General features: G+C 39.1%; 1 protein-coding gene across 6 annotated transcripts in view; it reads left to right on the forward strand.

Annotated features, from left to right (window-relative positions):
- Positions 1–17,951, forward strand: part of adkb (adenosine kinase b) — a 113,618-nt gene extending 95,667 nt beyond the window's left edge. For all 6 annotated transcript variants that reach the window (XM_020605269.1, XM_020605270.1, XM_020605276.1 and 3 more), the window contains exons 8-11: positions 5,313–5,348; positions 8,952–9,066; positions 17,240–17,326; positions 17,642–17,951. In XM_020605269.1, coding sequence (XP_020460925.1) covers positions 5,313–5,348; positions 8,952–9,066; positions 17,240–17,326; positions 17,642–17,766 — 363 coding nt within the window. In that variant the 3' untranslated portion in view covers positions 17,767–17,951. The remainder of the gene's footprint in view (positions 1–5,312; positions 5,349–8,951; positions 9,067–17,239; positions 17,327–17,641) is intronic.
- The last annotated feature ends 203 nt before the right edge of the window (positions 17,952–18,154 follow it).

Below are 18,154 nucleotides of genomic sequence, written 5' to 3' on the forward strand. Positions count from 1 at the left end.
AAGAAGGAACACAAGAAGCTTGAGAAATACCAAGGGCTGAAAGAAGAGCTAGAAAAGATGTGGAAGGTGAAGGCACAAGTGGTCCCCGTGGTAATAGGAACATTGGGGGCTGTGACCCCCAAACTGGGAGAGTGGCTCCAACAGATCCCAGGAACAACATCTGAGATCTCTGTCCAGAAGAGTGCAGTGCTAGGAACAGCTAAGATACTGCACAGGACCCTCAAGCTCCCAGGCCTCTGGTAGAGGACCTGAGCTTGAAGGAAGGAATACAAGACCGCCCCTAAGTGGGGGGCGAGTGGGGAATTTATATTCCCCACTAGTTTATGCTGTTTGACAACTGAGCCGGTTAGAAAGGCACTTTTCTATAGTAGTGCAAGTTGGCTCTCTCCTTCAATGGTTCTAAGCTGAAAACACCAGTGTCTTTGAAATGAGCTCTTATTGAAATGCCCATAAAGGAAGAAGAAAATAGGGGTGTTACTGTAAATAACTGGCCACAGCTATACCCTCCTCAGTGTCATGCCCACCCCAAAGCACAGTGTCAAATACAATTCAGTTTCTGCCTCAGCATCAGCTTGGGCTAACACGGTCAAGCAAATGCCTATTTTCTGAATGGCCTGGGGGAGTTGCGCTTTTCAGCTTATCAACTTTTATTAACCTTAGCACTGAGGTTTGCTCTTTGATTTAGATTCTCTGGAAAACACTGAAATTGGATTTTTTTCCCATCAACTTTCACTCCTGCTGTGACATATGCTCAACAATTTGTCAAACAGGAGGAAAAACTAAATGCCTGTTTTGGTTTGTTAGTGGGGATATTTCATCATGAGAGCCAGTAACCTCTCTAGTTTTCTTGTTTTCTTAATTCCTTGTCTATTGGATGTCCAAACATGCATTAAATGTTATGAAATGCAGTGTAGTGAAAGTATGAAAGTATTTTTGGCTGCTGTAAATCAGCATTTTTAAGTTCTCTTACATTACCCTACTTCGTTACTTCAAGTTGTATTATGTTATGTCCATTGGATATAAATATTTAAAGCAGCTATAATCAATAGCTTTGACGTACATTTTTCTCAGGAGTTGGTGGAGCCCAAGATCAGGGTAGACACAGCTATGTACTACACTTTAACGGAACTGGATGGATGGACATATGCAAAACCAAACACTTAGCAGCTGCCATTAAGTGTTTTCTTTTGAAAAAGTAGACTACGATGTTTGAAAAACATCTCCAGCAAACCACAAATCTCACCTTTGCATGACTTGTTCTAATGTATTTTGGCATTTTCTTCTCCTCGTTCTGAGATACTGGTTGGCACGGCCACCAAACGGAGAAGGTTAAACCTACCTATGGGCTTCTAAAATACTGATGAGTATGTCTCATTTTGTTTACAACATCCAGCTGATGCAATAATATATTATTTTGTTTTCATAGAAGGAGTGCTGCTGACTGTTGCATTATCTTTATATGTATTTATATACATTATACAAAAAAAGCTTATTTATTTTTTAGTAAGGGGCATTTTTTCATATTTTTCTTCATATTTAAATATCATGATAAATATTGCGGACTTTTTATTGTGCCAGTATTGGACCGTGACTTTTGATATCGTTACATCCCTAGTATATAAGCAACATCAGCTTCATTTCTTTTCACTTCAAAACTGAAAACTTGTCACAGTTGTGTCTGTAACTTGTTTGCCACTTCCAAGTAGTAGTATTTTGCTGTGGGTTTGGTGTGGTAGAAAGAAAGGTTTGGTGTGGTAAACTGCCCTAAATACTACAGGACATATGTTTTTCAACCACAGTGTTCACTGGGAGTTGTATTTGACTTCTAGCCTATGTTTTGTGTTTGTGTGTACATACATGCAGTCTTGTGCCGTTTGACTTGTTGTTGAACTAAGATTTTACAATGCTTTCTCATAGTCTGTACTAATAATTCAACTTGTGTCTAAATTGCGTTCAAGCCTCAGTGTCCCAGCTGTGTGTCACCTACTGTAACATCATCAGTGTGAAAATGAATAGGATCCTTACTCCAGAACCCTGAATGCCTGCTTTGCTTCTCTGTTAATGAGATTATATTAAAGTCTGAATGCAGATTCGGCATTTTGGCTCATTAAAACAAAGAACATAGCGTCATGGATAACCTCACATAGAATAACCACATACTGTGACTGCACAGATGGTTTCTAAACCAAGCCTGCTAGGCTCCCGTCATTTACAGTGTCAAGGAAAACACAGTGTGAAGCTTTGAAAACTGCCCCTTGCATGAAGTGTATATTTCCTCTTTCATTTTGCTTGGCAAGAAATTGTAGACTCCCGCCTCCCTGACTGGGCTCTGGATTATTAGCTTAAGCTCTCTAAAAATATCCCTTTGACTGTTTAAGCCTCTGACAGCAGCAACATATCACACATTCTGATAGCTTTATACTATGGCTGTAGAGGGCTCATGCACTCAGTCCATTTTGTTATCTTTTACCTTGTTTGCCTGAGGAGGAGAAGGAGGAGGACTTATGGGCCCCTCTCCCCAAATCTGCAACAGACCTCTCTCCTTCGGAGTCCGACTCGGAGCAGATCATCAAAAGCGAGCATTCAGTCGCAGCATTCGTCAAACAAATGAGATGAGTTTTTTGAGCACAAGAGGATTTTGCCCAGATGTCTCTCAAAGCACTCGTCATTGTTGCCGACAGCTGTAGAAGCTCATGGACCATCATTTGAAAACTGTCTACCTCAACATAATAAAACAAAACATGTCAAATATTCATGTCAAAGCAGCCAGTAACATAACCTTTTTGAGTATTAATGCTAGGTTATTAATGCTGCTATGTTTTTAAATATTATTGCCCCTTTAGGAATAGTGACTGTTATTGCCTATCATTTCAGCTTTATTGGCTTGCCTGTGTAGTCTCAGTAATTGCATATTTACCACCATACAGTATTTATCATTCCAATATTCTAGGTTTAGCTGAGCCTGTAGTATGAAATGTTTATAATGTTGGCATTCATAAGAGCTCATAGAATTAATAAATTCCTAAAAGGGATTACATTGTACACATGTGGCTCATAGACACTGCTTCAATTATCTTTTCTTCTAACACCCACACTCTCTCGAAAGGCTTTTCTCACAAATATTATAGCTGCTATCTAGAGAAAGACAGAGGGTGAGATACAGTAGATGCATGTGCCACTCGACAGCACCATCATTATTCCAGTCTTCATTCATGTGTCTTTGTGCTTTAAGATGAAGTATTACTGTTTTGACAAGACAGTTTACAAGCTGCAGATGCCTCATGCTCATCACTGATGGAATGTTCCTGAGGAGAAAAGTCAATATGTGGTTGTAAATAAATGAAAACAAATGTGAGACCTAAGGCCTTGATAGACTGAAGAAGGGAGGGGAAAAGAAAGGACTACTCACCTTTACTCATAAAGGCTAATTGACTAGCCTCTCAGCCTCTGTGTGTGTTTAAGCAGAAGGAGGGGGGTTATGAATTGACATACTGCTGGCACTGTCATGTTGATCCAAGGCAGAGAGCCATGAGGCTTTCCTCCAGGGACCAGTAACCTTATTGTTCTTTGTCGTCTCCTACCCTTCTGTTTGAGGACCAGGTTGTCAACCTCTTCCCGAGGTCATGCAAACACTAGTACCCCCTCTACAGATAATTGGATTATTTAAAATCAGAGCATCAACTTACTGCCTCATCTGGGGTCAGAAGTGAATTTAGTGCACAAGGTTGTCTGTCATGATTTGTGGCATCCTTCTGAACTGATGAGCAGCAGCTTCTGCCATGAGTTAAAGGATCATAGCAGTGGTTTAGCACCACTGTTTTGGCTGATTTACTACAAACTGGGCATCACAGTGAGCCATTTCGCAAACCATCATGTAGTGTGTTTTAGATTTTGGATGTTCTGTATGTTCCCTACCATGATAAATGTCCCTTGGCCTCCTTTCATTTCTCAATAATATGAGAAGTCAATTAGCAGCCATATGTCCCAAAAGTACTGGTTAAATATATACATGTCGTTTTGTTAAGTGGTGGAAAATAACTAAATACATTTACTCAAGTACTGTACTTAAGTACATTTTTGAGGTATCTGTACTTTACTTGAGCATTTTCATTTTCTGCTACTTCATACTTTGACTTCACTACATTTTAGAGGCAAATATTGCACTTTTTACTCCACTACATTTATTTGATAACTTTAGTTACTTTTCTGAATCAGAGTATAAGGCTTTATTGATCCCTGCTGGGAAAGTCATAAGCTACCCAGCAACAGACTACTTCAACCTGTATATAAGGTACCTTTACCAGCTGCAACAATAAATGTGATGTACATAATAATGCATCAGTAATAATAATCCAATAATATATGTTAAATGTGCCATTCCTTATAATGAGTACTTTTAGTATTTTAATTGTGTTGTGATGCTAATACTTCTGTGCAATTACTTAAGTAACATTTTGAATGCAGAACTTTTGCTTATAACAGGGTATTTTTGCACTGTAGTATTGTTACTTTTACTTAAGGGATCTGAGTACTCCTTCCACCATTCATTTCTGTATAATATGAAAATCAATTAGGTAACTTATGAGAATCATCTTTGGTACAGCTTGACATTTTTTTTATTAATATAATATTAATTTTTTGTTGGTCATTTTTAAATGTATTCTGAATTTTTCCAAACTTTCCAGACACCTTTCATCATAAAACTCATGTTATCCATGAAACCTGAAAATTGCATAAATTGCAGATTTGAAAAATTTGAAAATTCCAAAAAAGAAAATTATTTTTTATTTTCTTTTTTTATTTTGGTTAATAGAAAAATATTAATTTTGCAGTATCTTCTGGTTGATTTATATTTGAAAAAGGTCAGTATCAATGTAAAGTTTACATGAACTGTAGTAAAGGAGGCCATACTTGCATAAACACTGGTATGTGCCTTTAAAGTGCACCTGATCAGAGAATAAACATAGTAGGGCCTGAATACCCGCAGTGTTGGGGATTCCCACATACCAGCACATATTCATGATTTCAGTCGTGGTTTCATGGCTGGAGGCTGACATGGTGTTATCTCATGGTGCTGTGGTAAGATGAGATGAATTGGCCAATACATTAAATGGGTGGGCTGCATGCCTATTAAATCAGGAGTTGGCTGAGCAACACTAACTCAGGTTACTTATTCTCAAGTGACACAGCCACATGTGAAGAGCAGAGGGAAACGAGATATCTTTACTTTAAGTCTGGAGTGTTGCATTCTGCTGTTTGTGACTCTGTAATTAACTGCTCATTTGTGTGTGTGTTTGTTTTTTTTTTTCTAGGAAGCAGCCACATTTGCCAAAAAGCTGGGCTTTGAGGTGAGTTGACCAGCAATTGCACACTAAACAGATCCTAAAGGTTTATTTTTGCTGATAATGAAGTTCTTTTTGGACAGTGATTGATGTGCTATTATACTCTCCAGGCCTTGCAGCAGTTGCTATGGAAACCTGGCAGTCGTCATGGTTTCTTTGTTCAGCCAGCTCTCTGTTATGACGCACTCTGCTAGGTCTGCACCCAACATCGCCTACAGATGTTATTTATTGAATTTTGAAAAGCCTCTTGGGAAGCTGAGAAGTTGGGCATGGTTTCAAGCCTTTCTCTGCAGGCTCGGGGCTCATCAGGTTGCCTGGTTAAAAAGCCTCCTCATTATCTTCATTGCAGTCAGGGATGATACTGTATGTCTTCCCTTCACTGCTATAACATTACACCACACTGAAACACACTGTAGTCTTTTAATAACCAAATTACAGCCACCTGTGGTTTTGGATTATAGAAATGAAAATTACAGTTCTTGTTCCTCCATAGAGCGTACACTACATGTTTTAAAGTGGGGCTGCCTCTTAAGTGGAAAATGAATCTTCTCTTAGTCTATTTTTTGCTTGTATTTTTGCATATTCCTTGTGATGCTTTTAAAATGTGAAATCAAAAACACAAATAGCCACTGTGTGCGTGCGTGTGGTTGTGTGTGTGTGTGTGTGTGTGTGTGTGTGTTTTTCAAAACAGGCTCAGGTATTTCAAGTGCCTTCTTTTTCAAAGGTAGAGCTGCCTTGAATATGGCTCTGCTCTGTGTGAATAATTGTCATCCAGAATCACTAACGGTGTGATCAACGTGACTGGAATAGAAATGCAATTCCGATGGCAGTGACAGGTTTAAGAGAGGAGAGGGGATGAAGGCAGAAAGGGGGGTGGCAGGTGGTGATGGAGGGGGCCTCACATGGAAAAAAAAAAAACCACAAAGGGCAAAATGTACACTTTCCTAGTAGTTACAATTCTTTGACATTTTCTACGTCAACCTGATTTGCCAGAACACTACAAAATTGCATTGGATGAATGTGATTTTTCAGGTAACATCAGTGGTGTGTGCTGTGCTTACTGCATTTCTAGGTGGTTGTAGTTCAGAGGATTTATTGCCTTTTTTCCCCCTCGTCACTTTCTGATGACATTTTTACATGCATCGAGGGGGCACACATGTTTTAGTTGTACACTGACATGTCATCAAAATGTCAATATATACAGTGCAGTAGCTTGTAGTTAAACAGATACGTCGTAGCGTTAGTAAAATTGCATGAAATTTGTCATTCACACATACGCAATATACTCGTTCTCTGGGATACGGTTGAAATGCGTAGAATAAGAATGTTTTTCCAAACCACATTCAGTAATCAAAAATCATGAACTTCAAGATTAATTACTTATCTGGGAAATAGTAGTTTGACAACTAATTCTTAGCACAATCATTTATTTGAAATTTAAAAATTGTCTCTCCCTCATAATTCCAGGCTTTTCAAAAAATATGTCAGGTGCCAAAAAACATGTTCCACATAGGTAAAAAGCCACAAAAAAAAGTGCCTACACACTGACATGTCTTCGTTTTATCACTTGTCGCACATGTAATAAATTTATTTTTTGGCATCTTTGCTTTGTCGGTGCATGCAGGCACCTTCTTACTAGAAATTTTCCAGAACTTTCAGCCAAATCATGTGGGTTTCTTCACCAGAAGGAGTTGCCCACTTGTCACGGAGTTGGTTAAAAGATCATCTTTCGCATCACATCCAACAATCAGTAAAATAAATCAATTTAATTAGCTGTAATATATATAATTCTCTTATAAGCTAATAAACAAAAACAGAGCTGTAGTACAGAAAATACTACAAAATACAGTCATTGCTGTCAGAAACCCAGTGTACAGAAGTGCCTCTGTATATAGTTTGATTCTTTTCAGGCCAGTGAGGGTCATTTAAATTCAGTTACAGTCCAGTTAACTGGTCAGTGTGGCCCTTTCCGGTGATGCCATAATTGGATATTGTTGTAGTGACTGCCCACTTGTCAATATCTGACCCCAAAAACACTGTAGGATGCACTTTGAATGTATTCTGCAGCACTGTTATCATCACATTATGGATGAATAACAAAAACAACAGCAGCACTGCTTCAGTATAAAAACAAGATAACAAGTGTGTCCCATCCAAACAGGAGTCATCAGATCTGAGCACAGTTGCCTGATTGTGATCCGTTTCCTTTAAATGCTCAGAGAACTATCTGCATCGCAGCTCTAATTGAATCTTTCCCTGGCTGTGTTTCTCAAGCAGCCTGCAGTGGATACAATCAGTTTCTCACTGGCTTCAACACAGAAACACAATTTAACACCCTTGTAAAGCTTTCATATTTCACGGTTTGTTGATTTATGTCTGATCAATTGCCTCACAATCATAAATATTGCCATTTGTCAGCAGCAAGCCAAATTGACCGTATCACTTGCCCATTCATTTGTTTTGCTATCATACAGAACACTATTTTTTGCATTGTTTTGCTGTAGGAAGCTGTCAGGTAAGTGTTTCAGGTAAAAAAAAAAAAAAGGAGGAAGTTGTGACTGTGTGATTTTGTATGTGCTTATCCCACCACCTCTGGCCCTTAGAACCTTTTAGCTCCTAAACCTGAGTAGAGTGCCTTCCTTAAGTCAGCGAACATAAAATCGACAATGCGCGGTTTTGCATTCAGTGTCTGGAGGAGTGATTGTGCTTACATCCAGTCACAGTGACAGATTGCCTTTCGTTCTCCATCGTCTGCTAACAGCCTCTGTATTAACCTCACCATTAGCACTTACTTAGAGTGTTACACCCATTTTTTTTCTCAGCCCAGGGTCTCCCTGGACATCTCAGGGCTGATTAAAGGACATTTGGGAAGCATTTAGAGGTGTAAAAGCTCATTGGTTTGAGTGAGCCAGTGCGGCTGGCGGTACTGGGCTGGAGCCTATCTATCTGATTACTCCCATAACCACAGTATTTGCTCACCATGAAGGTGTTTGAGTGTTAGCTTTGATACAGATGCTAGAGGCATCTACGACCCTTAATGCTAGCTCCTCAGTGTGCTATATTACAGAAAAGCAGAGTCCACCCGACTGTGAGACGGCGATAAAGACATTCCACCTGCTCATAGTACATCATGATGAGTTAATAATAAAGTAGCACTGACAGGTGTGGGTTTTTTATCCCTCTCATGATCAAAGGCAAGCACTCCAGAGAGTTTTGTCGTCTCCAGGCGAGAATATCTATTCTGTGCAGATGCTGAGGAGAGATGGCCTGTTTCAGGAGGAGAATGATACAGTACATGCACCACCTATCCCTTCAGCACAGAGAAGTAGCTTTATCTGACAACAGCATATCTTCACACGCTCATTTTCATCTCACTTAGGGACTATGACATTCTAATATTTTGCAGGTCTTGTGTAACTGCATGGTAGCATCATCAAGTGCCTCTATTGATCTGTCTTCACAGCCCATCTGGTTCCATTATCACTTGATCCATCTGCCAGGATCGCAAAAATCTGACCTCTCTGTCACACTTGTGATCTTTGATTAACTCCTTTCCTGATGCATTTATTCAACTTAATATGCTCACCCAGTGCTCTGTTGTATTTCCAGACGGATGACATTGCAGAGATTGCAAAGAAGACTCGAAACCTCCCCAAGGAGAACACAAAGAGGCAGCGAGTGGTGGTCTTCACCCAGGGCAAGGACGATACTGTTGCAACTGTTGGTAGGCCAATTTTGGTTTCCATTTTGTCCACTTGTCTACACATATTTTCACTTAAGTACCACTCGACGCCATCCCAACTTTGGCCCCTCGTGGACAACTTTACCCTTTATTTAAACCTCATATCTCCAAACTGCACAACACAGCCTTAAATAGATGCTAGAATGCTGACTGAAGAGAGCCGAACGCTATCAGTAATTTCTTTGAAGTTAACCTCCGATATTGACACCAGATGTTAAAAAAAGGAATGCTTGCACAACATTCAGTCATTTCAGAGGATAAAAGAAGTGTGGGGGATGCAGAGAGCAGGCATTGATTTGTGAAGTACTTCTAACTTTGTCTTGGACAGACTCCAGGTCAGTCCTCAGCAATTTTTAATGTTCCACTTCATATATCCTGCCCCTTTTTTCTGCAAAATGCTGGCACAGTGACCTTGGGGAGAGGTTGACAACACTGGTCTTCAAATCAATCCAGTTTTCTCAGATACAGGGCATATTTGTTAGTGGGGCATTAAAAGGCAGTGTCATCATAACTGAGCAGGAGTTGCAGGTTTAAGCGGTGTGGGGAGAGACAACAGTTTCCGATTACTGCTGAGAGTCTTTGCCTTTGTTCGGAGCCGCAGGGTGTGTCTCCTCATTGCCCTTGCAGTTCAGACTAGTTGTTCATGGGGAGAGATGGCCTCAGGTAAAGATTCCAACATATCACTCATCGCTGGGGACTGCAGAGAAGCACAGCTACAGCAGGACTGTTGTTAGCGCTGCAAGACACTCTCTTCAGCAAGAGTATTTATGAGCTCAAGCTTTGTATTGTATGTCACTGATGGTAATCAATAATTAATTGACTCCTTTATGTGTTTTCTGTTGTGATATTTTTTTCTATAATCTGTTCTGCCATTTTGGTCAGGACTTTCAAGAGATCTATCTTTGTAAAAAAGTTTAAAGTGGCCGTAATCAATGCTTTTATATTAACAGTGGGTTTGTTAACACTCTCAACACTCTCATCAGCATTGTTTACAACCACAAGAAGCTAAAACTGTGATTAACTCACTGTAAACTACTTGTAAAGCACCAAACAGCAGAGAGACAAAGCTCCCTCAGGAGCAGGAGAGCGAACACAGATCTAAAAAAGAGAGTCGGTGTTAAACCTTGCATCAGGCGTCAACTAGCACAACTCTAAATGAATGCTGATATTTCTCTGTATCTGCCGGATGTGTATTTAAACCATTGTTTACCAGCAAGTGTTGTATTTACACCTTGTTTCCTTTGACACTAATTGGCCAAAAAAATCAGTTAGTGTAGGTTTAATTAAATAAAATAAGAAGAAAAATGATACAGTAATAAGTTGTATAGTTAAAATTAATATCACTATTAATAAGTATTATTACAATATACATATATGTCACAGCATGCCAAAAGTGTGCAAAATTATGAATACAAATTGAACTGATGTTCAGTGCACTGAATTCCATGCCTAAAGGCAGCCAGCCACACTGTGCAGTGTTGCGATGTTTGACATCCATAGCACTTACTGGACAAACCAAGCCCCCAGCAACAGCACCGAACTGGCATAGCGGCCAAACGATGTTACTACAGCGTTCACATTCATCATGCGATGCCCACTGACCCAAAAAGCATTTTTCACATAGAGAGTCACTGGAAAAGTAGCGGCTGTGAAATGGTGAATACATTTTTTCGAGCATCACAAACCCTACGAAATGACTCTTTTTATTATCAGAATTTGATTCACTGGGTCTAGTATCATTTGGAAAGTCTAGTTTAACCATAGGATATTTTTATCCAACCAGAAATGACCCGGTTTGTCCAGTGAGACTTTCAGCTCAGTGCAAGTACACATGCTTTATGGGCCCAAAAAGCAGAAGTGTGCAGAACATCCAGGTAATTTTTATGGCTGGAATCTGGAAGTTTGACAATTATGTGCCACTGAACAACATCCATAGGATTGAATAGGCGCCATCTGGCAATGCTGTATCCAGTTCCCTGTTAATACATCCATAGGATACACCATATACATGCAAGTAGTCATGATCTTATAGCTGGGATATGCAAATCTTGGGAACAATTTCAATGAAATTGCTGATGTTCTGGTGCATCTCTGCAAAAATAACTACTAGAGATAAAATAACTTGAAGCCATGGGTGCATAGACTGAATAAAAACTGTATCCATGGTTGTTCTGATGCACATTACATGCTGTTGGTGTTTGTTAATTCTTAATGCATTATTTCAGACAAAACTCTTCAAGCCTGTAGAACAGACTTCATGACTTGATTGGAAATGTTTATTTTTTAAAAAGCACAGTTTTGAAAGTTAACAGTGTGATGTGATAATATCATTCCAGTACAATTCAAGTCAATAAATGAACATACTGAGTTATTGCCTAGTCTTAGATAATTGCATATATATTAACAGGCCAAGATAGTCTGGTAACATTCGTGGAAGTGAATTTCCTTTCATGAGAATTTCACAAGAAATCTTTAAGCAGAAGCCCAACAGGAATCCATCCATTGTGCTGGAGGTGATGGATAATTCCTGCCTGCTTCTCACATTGCTCCTGCATGAAGACAGAGCTGTGCGCCGCTGTGAACTTTATATAAAATACATGATGAATGCAAGCACGATGAAAGACAATGTGTTTCAGATGTCATCTACAAAGGCAAACATGATAAATGTCATTGACTGTGCTATCATTGCAGTGGAGCAGTTATAGTACAAGGTGCAGCAGAACTGGTGTGTGTATGTGAGTGTGGGAACATCGCTATTCATGCAAGCCAAATAAATGTCAATGTAAAAAGAGAATTAAAGATTTTCATTTCCCAGAGGCGGCGCTCTAATAAACTTGATCTCTCATTTTGTTTGCAATTTGTCCTCCTGTCAGTATTTGATCATTTGCCAGCCTCTGCATGTCATGTTAAACCATTTTATAGTGATTAAGGATGGGAGAAGCCTTTCCCCTATGGTATAATTCTCCAAAAAGAGATGTCAATTTGTTATTGTCCTCTTTTTTTCTGTCTTTCATTTGGAGCCTTTCATCACACCACTGCTTCAAACATGCCTTTTAAGAGCTGGGAGCAGGGGAAATGGCCCTTTATTTAGCTGCCACTGAACTGCTGAACTACAGTGGGCTTTTGCTTATACACCCATTAAAGCAGTAATTAAGATCATTGTGCCCTGAACCTTAGCGTTGAGGAGATCTAATAAACGATCATTCAGCAGGGGTTGCTGCTCTAATCGCTGATAAGGACTTGATAAAGCCTGACTCGGCTTCTCAGCGAGTTTTAGGGCTCTCAGGAGGGCAAGGCAAGCAGATTTTACCTTTGGAAAAAAGGCCTGATCTATACATGTTAATCACTCAAGGTAAACTAAAACGCTGGCCACAAGGCAAAATCCTTTTTTCTTTTAGTCTATTTCTTCAAAACGGGTGATTTGTCATTCTCACCAAAGGTTAAATTATTTTAAGCACTGCTTGAAAAATAAATGTTAATAGTCTGCTAAAAAAAGCAGCATGTTTGTTTCATTTAACAGCACTCTGAGAAAGCCTTCATCTTTTTTCCCATGGCATCTCACACTGAATGGTTTTCTTTCCTGTCTTTCTAAAAGGATGTTGGTTGGTGATGATCTTTTGCCTGTGGTTACAGTAATTATAGGCATGTGCATTTTTTTCTATCTCAGCTGTGAGCAGAGATGCTGGTTATGATCAGGAAACAGATTGAATGTCAACTTGCTCCTAACCTGTTGTGTTTGCCAAGAAAGTGGTAACGTTGCTTTTCCCCTCCGAGGCTCAGAGTTTGGCTGATATGCAACAAGAAATGTTCCAGAAGAAGTTTCTCACATAAAGATGTTGTACTTAAACTCCAAGTACTTCAGCATTTGCCTTTTAGCAAAACAGTCATATGTAACTGAGTCACTTGGCAGCTCAGGGTTTGAAATGATGTATTGATTGTTTTACCTGTGTAGATCATAAAGTGTGACAGGATCAGATTTTAATGACCTGCCAATTATTTGATCCACCTGCTTTCTGTCAAAGCAACAGAAGTGAGCACTGGAACATCTCCAAGTGAAGCGTGTACTAATTTCAAAGTCAAAACGATGCTCCATATGCTCATTTTCCAATATAACTCAGGTTGTCTTATTTGCATGTACAGTCGCTTTTTTGTGCAGGAGAGCATTTTCTCAGTCAGTGTTGTGTGGAGAATTGGCACTGTGGAAAAGAATAGTCAGTAATAAGTGACTTAATTGATACTTATTTCAAAGAGATGCCTGTTAAGAATTTCTTAAGTTTAATCATCACTATTCAAGAGTTGTAATGAGGGAATTATGAAGAGTGGATTAACAAAAGCACACAATTATAGCTTACTATAAGGAACTATTTGAATTCCTTCGAGTTTTTCTCAGCTTTTTGCAGGTTACCTGTCAAAGCACAGCCATATATCACTCCCACATATTCACCGCCGATCTGCTGCTGCTTCACTCGTTTTGTCAGACCAGTTTCTAGGAGCTAGAGTATGTTAGTGTTTTCTTTTAAAAAAAAAAAAAAAAAAAAAAGTACAGCAGAGTTTTATTGATTGAAAACAATGTTGCCGATCTCATTATGGCGAAATGTGAAATGAGTTCAGCAAAGTGATGTTTTCAGGCTTTCTGTAAGCCAGTATCAACAGAGTCAGAGAACATGGGCAGTCTTTTTTTAATGCCAATTTCTATAACAGATTTTTGCCAATGAGATCTTTGTCATGGACGACTGGGGCATTGTTTGACCATAACTTAACATGTCAGTCAGATTGAATAATTTGCATCAGAGGTTACGTAAACGTTTCCCTTAGCGCTAGAGGACAAACTTTCACGAAATAAGCAAGACAATGTGGGATGTGTGTTGTGCCATGTTACTAGAGACGGAATACAAAAGTAATGTGCCATCAATCACATCACGCAGCCCACAGTGAGCTGCACTAAAATGTGACTTTTTTTTAGAAACTGCAGTGATATGTGGTGAGAGGTGAAAGATTGTTGTGTGTTGTATAGGTGGTAAAAACCCTCTGAGCCAAACGTGTGTGATTGTAAATTGACTTGATGATTAAACAGAAAGTAAGAAATGTGCTGGCATTACCATGCTAACATTCTCACACTGACAATGCTAATATGTCATGTTTGCCATATTAGCCATCTTGGTTTAGCCTGTTAGCATGCTGTTAGCTAGTGCAGCAGAGGCATTTGGGAATTTCATTAGTTCATAAACAATTTGTTCAACCACAGTCCTGGACAGAAACCATTTTTGACCTGGTGAAATTCAAGTTATTCAGCAGAATTATTAGAATTCATCCATTAAAGACAATAAATATCTGCATTAAATTTTATGACAAGATATCCAGTAGTTGTTGAGACATTCAGGTTAGAGGAGAAGACACAGAAGCACCAAAGCCATTAGATTTCACCCTTTGGGAACCATGAATGTCTAATGTTATTAGCAATCCACCTAGCACCCATACAAAGATTGTTTGTGGAAAATTTGTGAAGATTAGAAGATAACTGAAATCTATCCAATATCATTAGATTTGTATTCATTCTTGGTTGCAAGATGACAAATTCTTGGAGGTACTAGTTGAGTTAAATAAGACAGAAATCAACATAAAACCTGGTAATAAGACACAATAAAATAAAGCAAAGACAGCCCGATGTACAGTATACTTAAATACAATAACAGAATGAGCCGATTTCCAGTGAATTTTAAAAAATGTAATAAAGATCCAAAAACAGAACTGCTAATTGCCACAACAGCAATAGGTCTCACAGATTCTGACGTTTGTTTAATGAATTCTGACACCTTTCGATGCGGTGTTATCATAAAGATAAGCATCGCTTCAAGTGAGAGGTTACCTGGGTGCAAACTGTGTTTCTAATAAGACCCGACTCCTGTACCACCCACAAAGAAGAGAGCAAGCATTTGTTTTAACTGCCATATTTACACACAGACATTTCTGCTTGGTTTCTTGAGTCAAATGAACAGCAGAATCTGTGCCGAACAAGCGTAACAAGCTTCAGATTTATTGCATCTGGTTTTATAGTTGCAAAGTGCTTTGCATAAGCATAGCCACATCTAACAACTTGAGTTTCTTAACTGTAGAATAATTGACAAACTGTAATTCATTATTGGCACATTTTTCATGTGCGGTTAATCATTTCAAGAGGGAGGAGGATTCTCAAGCTTCATCTGTGGCATTAATTAAGGAAAGTCGTTATGCTACTAATTAGCTGATCCTAAAAGGATTCTTGTCTCATTGTAATTTATTATCAAAGTGACAATCAGCCTCTCTTTAAGGAAAAAATATGTCATTATAGAGACACAGTTTTGTATCTGAAACAACCTTGGCACCTGACCTACAAAACTGTTGCATCCTGCTCTGTAAGACATCATTTTCAACCCCAACTTTCTCTCACAGTTGTGTCTTACATTAATTTTCTTGACATCAGGTGGTGAACATATGCTCGACTACAGGTTGTGCATGTTTTGCCCTGTAGGAAGATAACAGAAATGTATTCAAAAGTGATAAGGTGGGGTGTCATATCTGCTGCTCAGATATTCTGTGAACCATTGTTAGATTAGCAGGGAGCCTCATTAAAAACTTTCTTGTAGTTCTTTTTTCTCATGTTTTCCTTAAACTCCCAACCTCTTTTTCCTCAATAAGGGGTCTGTCAGCCTCCTTGTGTTGCTTTTATGCACATGTCAGTCTTTTGTCTGCGGCACCTTTTTGAAGGTTCTGCCTCACATTGTTTGATGATTTTGTGTGTGGTTTAGATTGTTCTGACATAAGTTGGTGATTTAATGTCACTCTACACCTCAAGACTTTGTCATCTGGTAGATTTTTGCCGACCCCTCCACCCACCACCACCTCCCTGTGCCTCTTTGAAGTGCACATACTACTGATAATTGAAACAGCATAATCCATTGAAGATAATAAAAGAGGCCCTCATTTAATGGAATTTGTTTTGAACTGAAACAACTCACTGTAACTGTCCTTGCGTTATTTTTAATTCGTCGGAGCACTGACCTAAAGCTTTGCAGATGCTGAGAGTTTTTGTATTTGTTAATTGTTGCATTTAAGGCATTTATTTAAAGCCACTGCAGGACATTCTAGTAGTTTATTTACATAAGTGTTTATTAGTGTAGCATCTAATTTACACGGTCATTTGTGCTGAAACAGTAGTTGAATAATCAATTTGTGCATCAACAGAAAAAATTGTTCAAAATCAGCTGTTTGTCATTTATCAGGCAGACATGCTAAATGTGCTGATTCCACCTTCTCATTGCTGGTATATGCTGCTTTTGGACTGTTGGTCTAGCAAAATAAACAATTTAAAGAAGCCATCTTGGGCTCTGGGAACTAGTGATGGGCATTATTCACTATATTTGACATTTGGTAGACTGAAAAGACTAAATAAGCAAGCCTTCAACTCTGCTGCTATGCTAGTGACTGTGTGAGGCTGTAGGCACGGAAACATTGAGCCAAATACTCAAGACAGGATGCTTATATGCTCACAATGACAATGGCAACATGCTGATGCTAAACATGTATTTGCCATAGCCACCATTTGGCTTTTAATGTGTCAGGATGCTAACATTTGGTAATTAGTACTAAACACAGAGTACAGCTGAAGTCATTAGTATTGCAGGGATTCCAGCTGTAAACCAAAATACTGGACAAATTAAAAATTCTAACTGATAATGAAGTTAAGGGAACCGATTAAAGTTTGTCCTGACACTTCAGTACAGTCCATCCAGTTGTTGAGACATTTCACTCAAAACCACAAATGTCGACCATAGTGGCCAGTCACCATAGTCTGTGGGTGTCATCCTCTTGGACTCTGTAAATGCCTGAAAACAATTTGATGGCACTGCATTCACTGGTTGTTGAGCTAATCCATAGATTTTCCAGAGAGCCGTATTGCTAGCAGACGCTCTGCTGTGTTAACCATAATGGTGCTACGTACATAATGTTTCCTGTTCTATAATTACCAGTTATCTTTGATCATAACAGAGTCTTGCTGTGTGAGATGAATTTTCTAATATCACCTTACAATCACAAAATGATGAGCCAAATCTTTGGGGGTGAAAACCCCCACTTGTGTTCAGTGTTAATTTACAGCCTTGCTGTGTCCTGACCACAGGTGAGAAGGTGACCATGTTCCCTGTTTTGGATATCGACCAGAACGACATTGTGGACACTAATGGAGCAGGAGACGCCTTCGTGGGAGGTATGGCATGAAAATTATACTCTACACAGTTTGATATTTCTGTGTACGTTCTCAATTAACATTTGATACTAGGCAACTATGCAACATAGTAATAACTCCAGATGATATGAGGGTGACATTAAGTTTGCTGTTCTTACTCTGTAGGCGCTGTTTGTAGCACCACGGTCATTATTTGGGTCCTATTGAGGGCGACATAGCATAGTCCCATTTTCAAAAGCCATTAATACCTGACTCATATTAATACTAACTGCTCCCCATATTACTTTGGAGGCGATGGACAATTACAAGTTGACCTCTGCTGTTCTGTCTACACAGGATTCCTCTACGCATTGGTCCAAGACCAAACTTTGGAGGAGTGTATCCGGGCTGGACACTATGCCGCCAATGTCATCATTAGACGAGTCGGATGCACCTTCCCAGAGAAGCCAGACTATCACTGATGCATTCAGACACCGCACATTTCTCTCTTCCATAAGATACTTATATATATATGCTTCAGGACTGTATGTACATTCTTTTCTGTTTACAAAAACTGACTGTATGGGACTAATGGCTGCAGCTCAGATATTTTATCAAGCTCGAATTAGCAACTCAGATGTTTTAATACAATTCATTGTACTAGTATCAAACACTGGAATAATATGGTTATATTTAACAGAGCATTCTACTGAAAACCTATCTTTTGAGTATCAAAAACTGAAGCTATAGGCCTGAAAAGCTGGGCGAAACACCAAAATGTATCGTCACTTATGTAGAATTTTTTTTAATCCACTCCTATGGTACTTGTCCAGCAATGATCCATATGTTCTGTACATTTCAGACTCATAG

Source organism: Monopterus albus, unplaced genomic scaffold (assembly GCF_001952655.1).
Source record: "Monopterus albus unplaced genomic scaffold, M_albus_1.0 scaffold69.1, whole genome shotgun sequence".
NCBI classification, from domain to species: domain Eukaryota; kingdom Metazoa; phylum Chordata; class Actinopteri; order Synbranchiformes; family Synbranchidae; genus Monopterus; species Monopterus albus.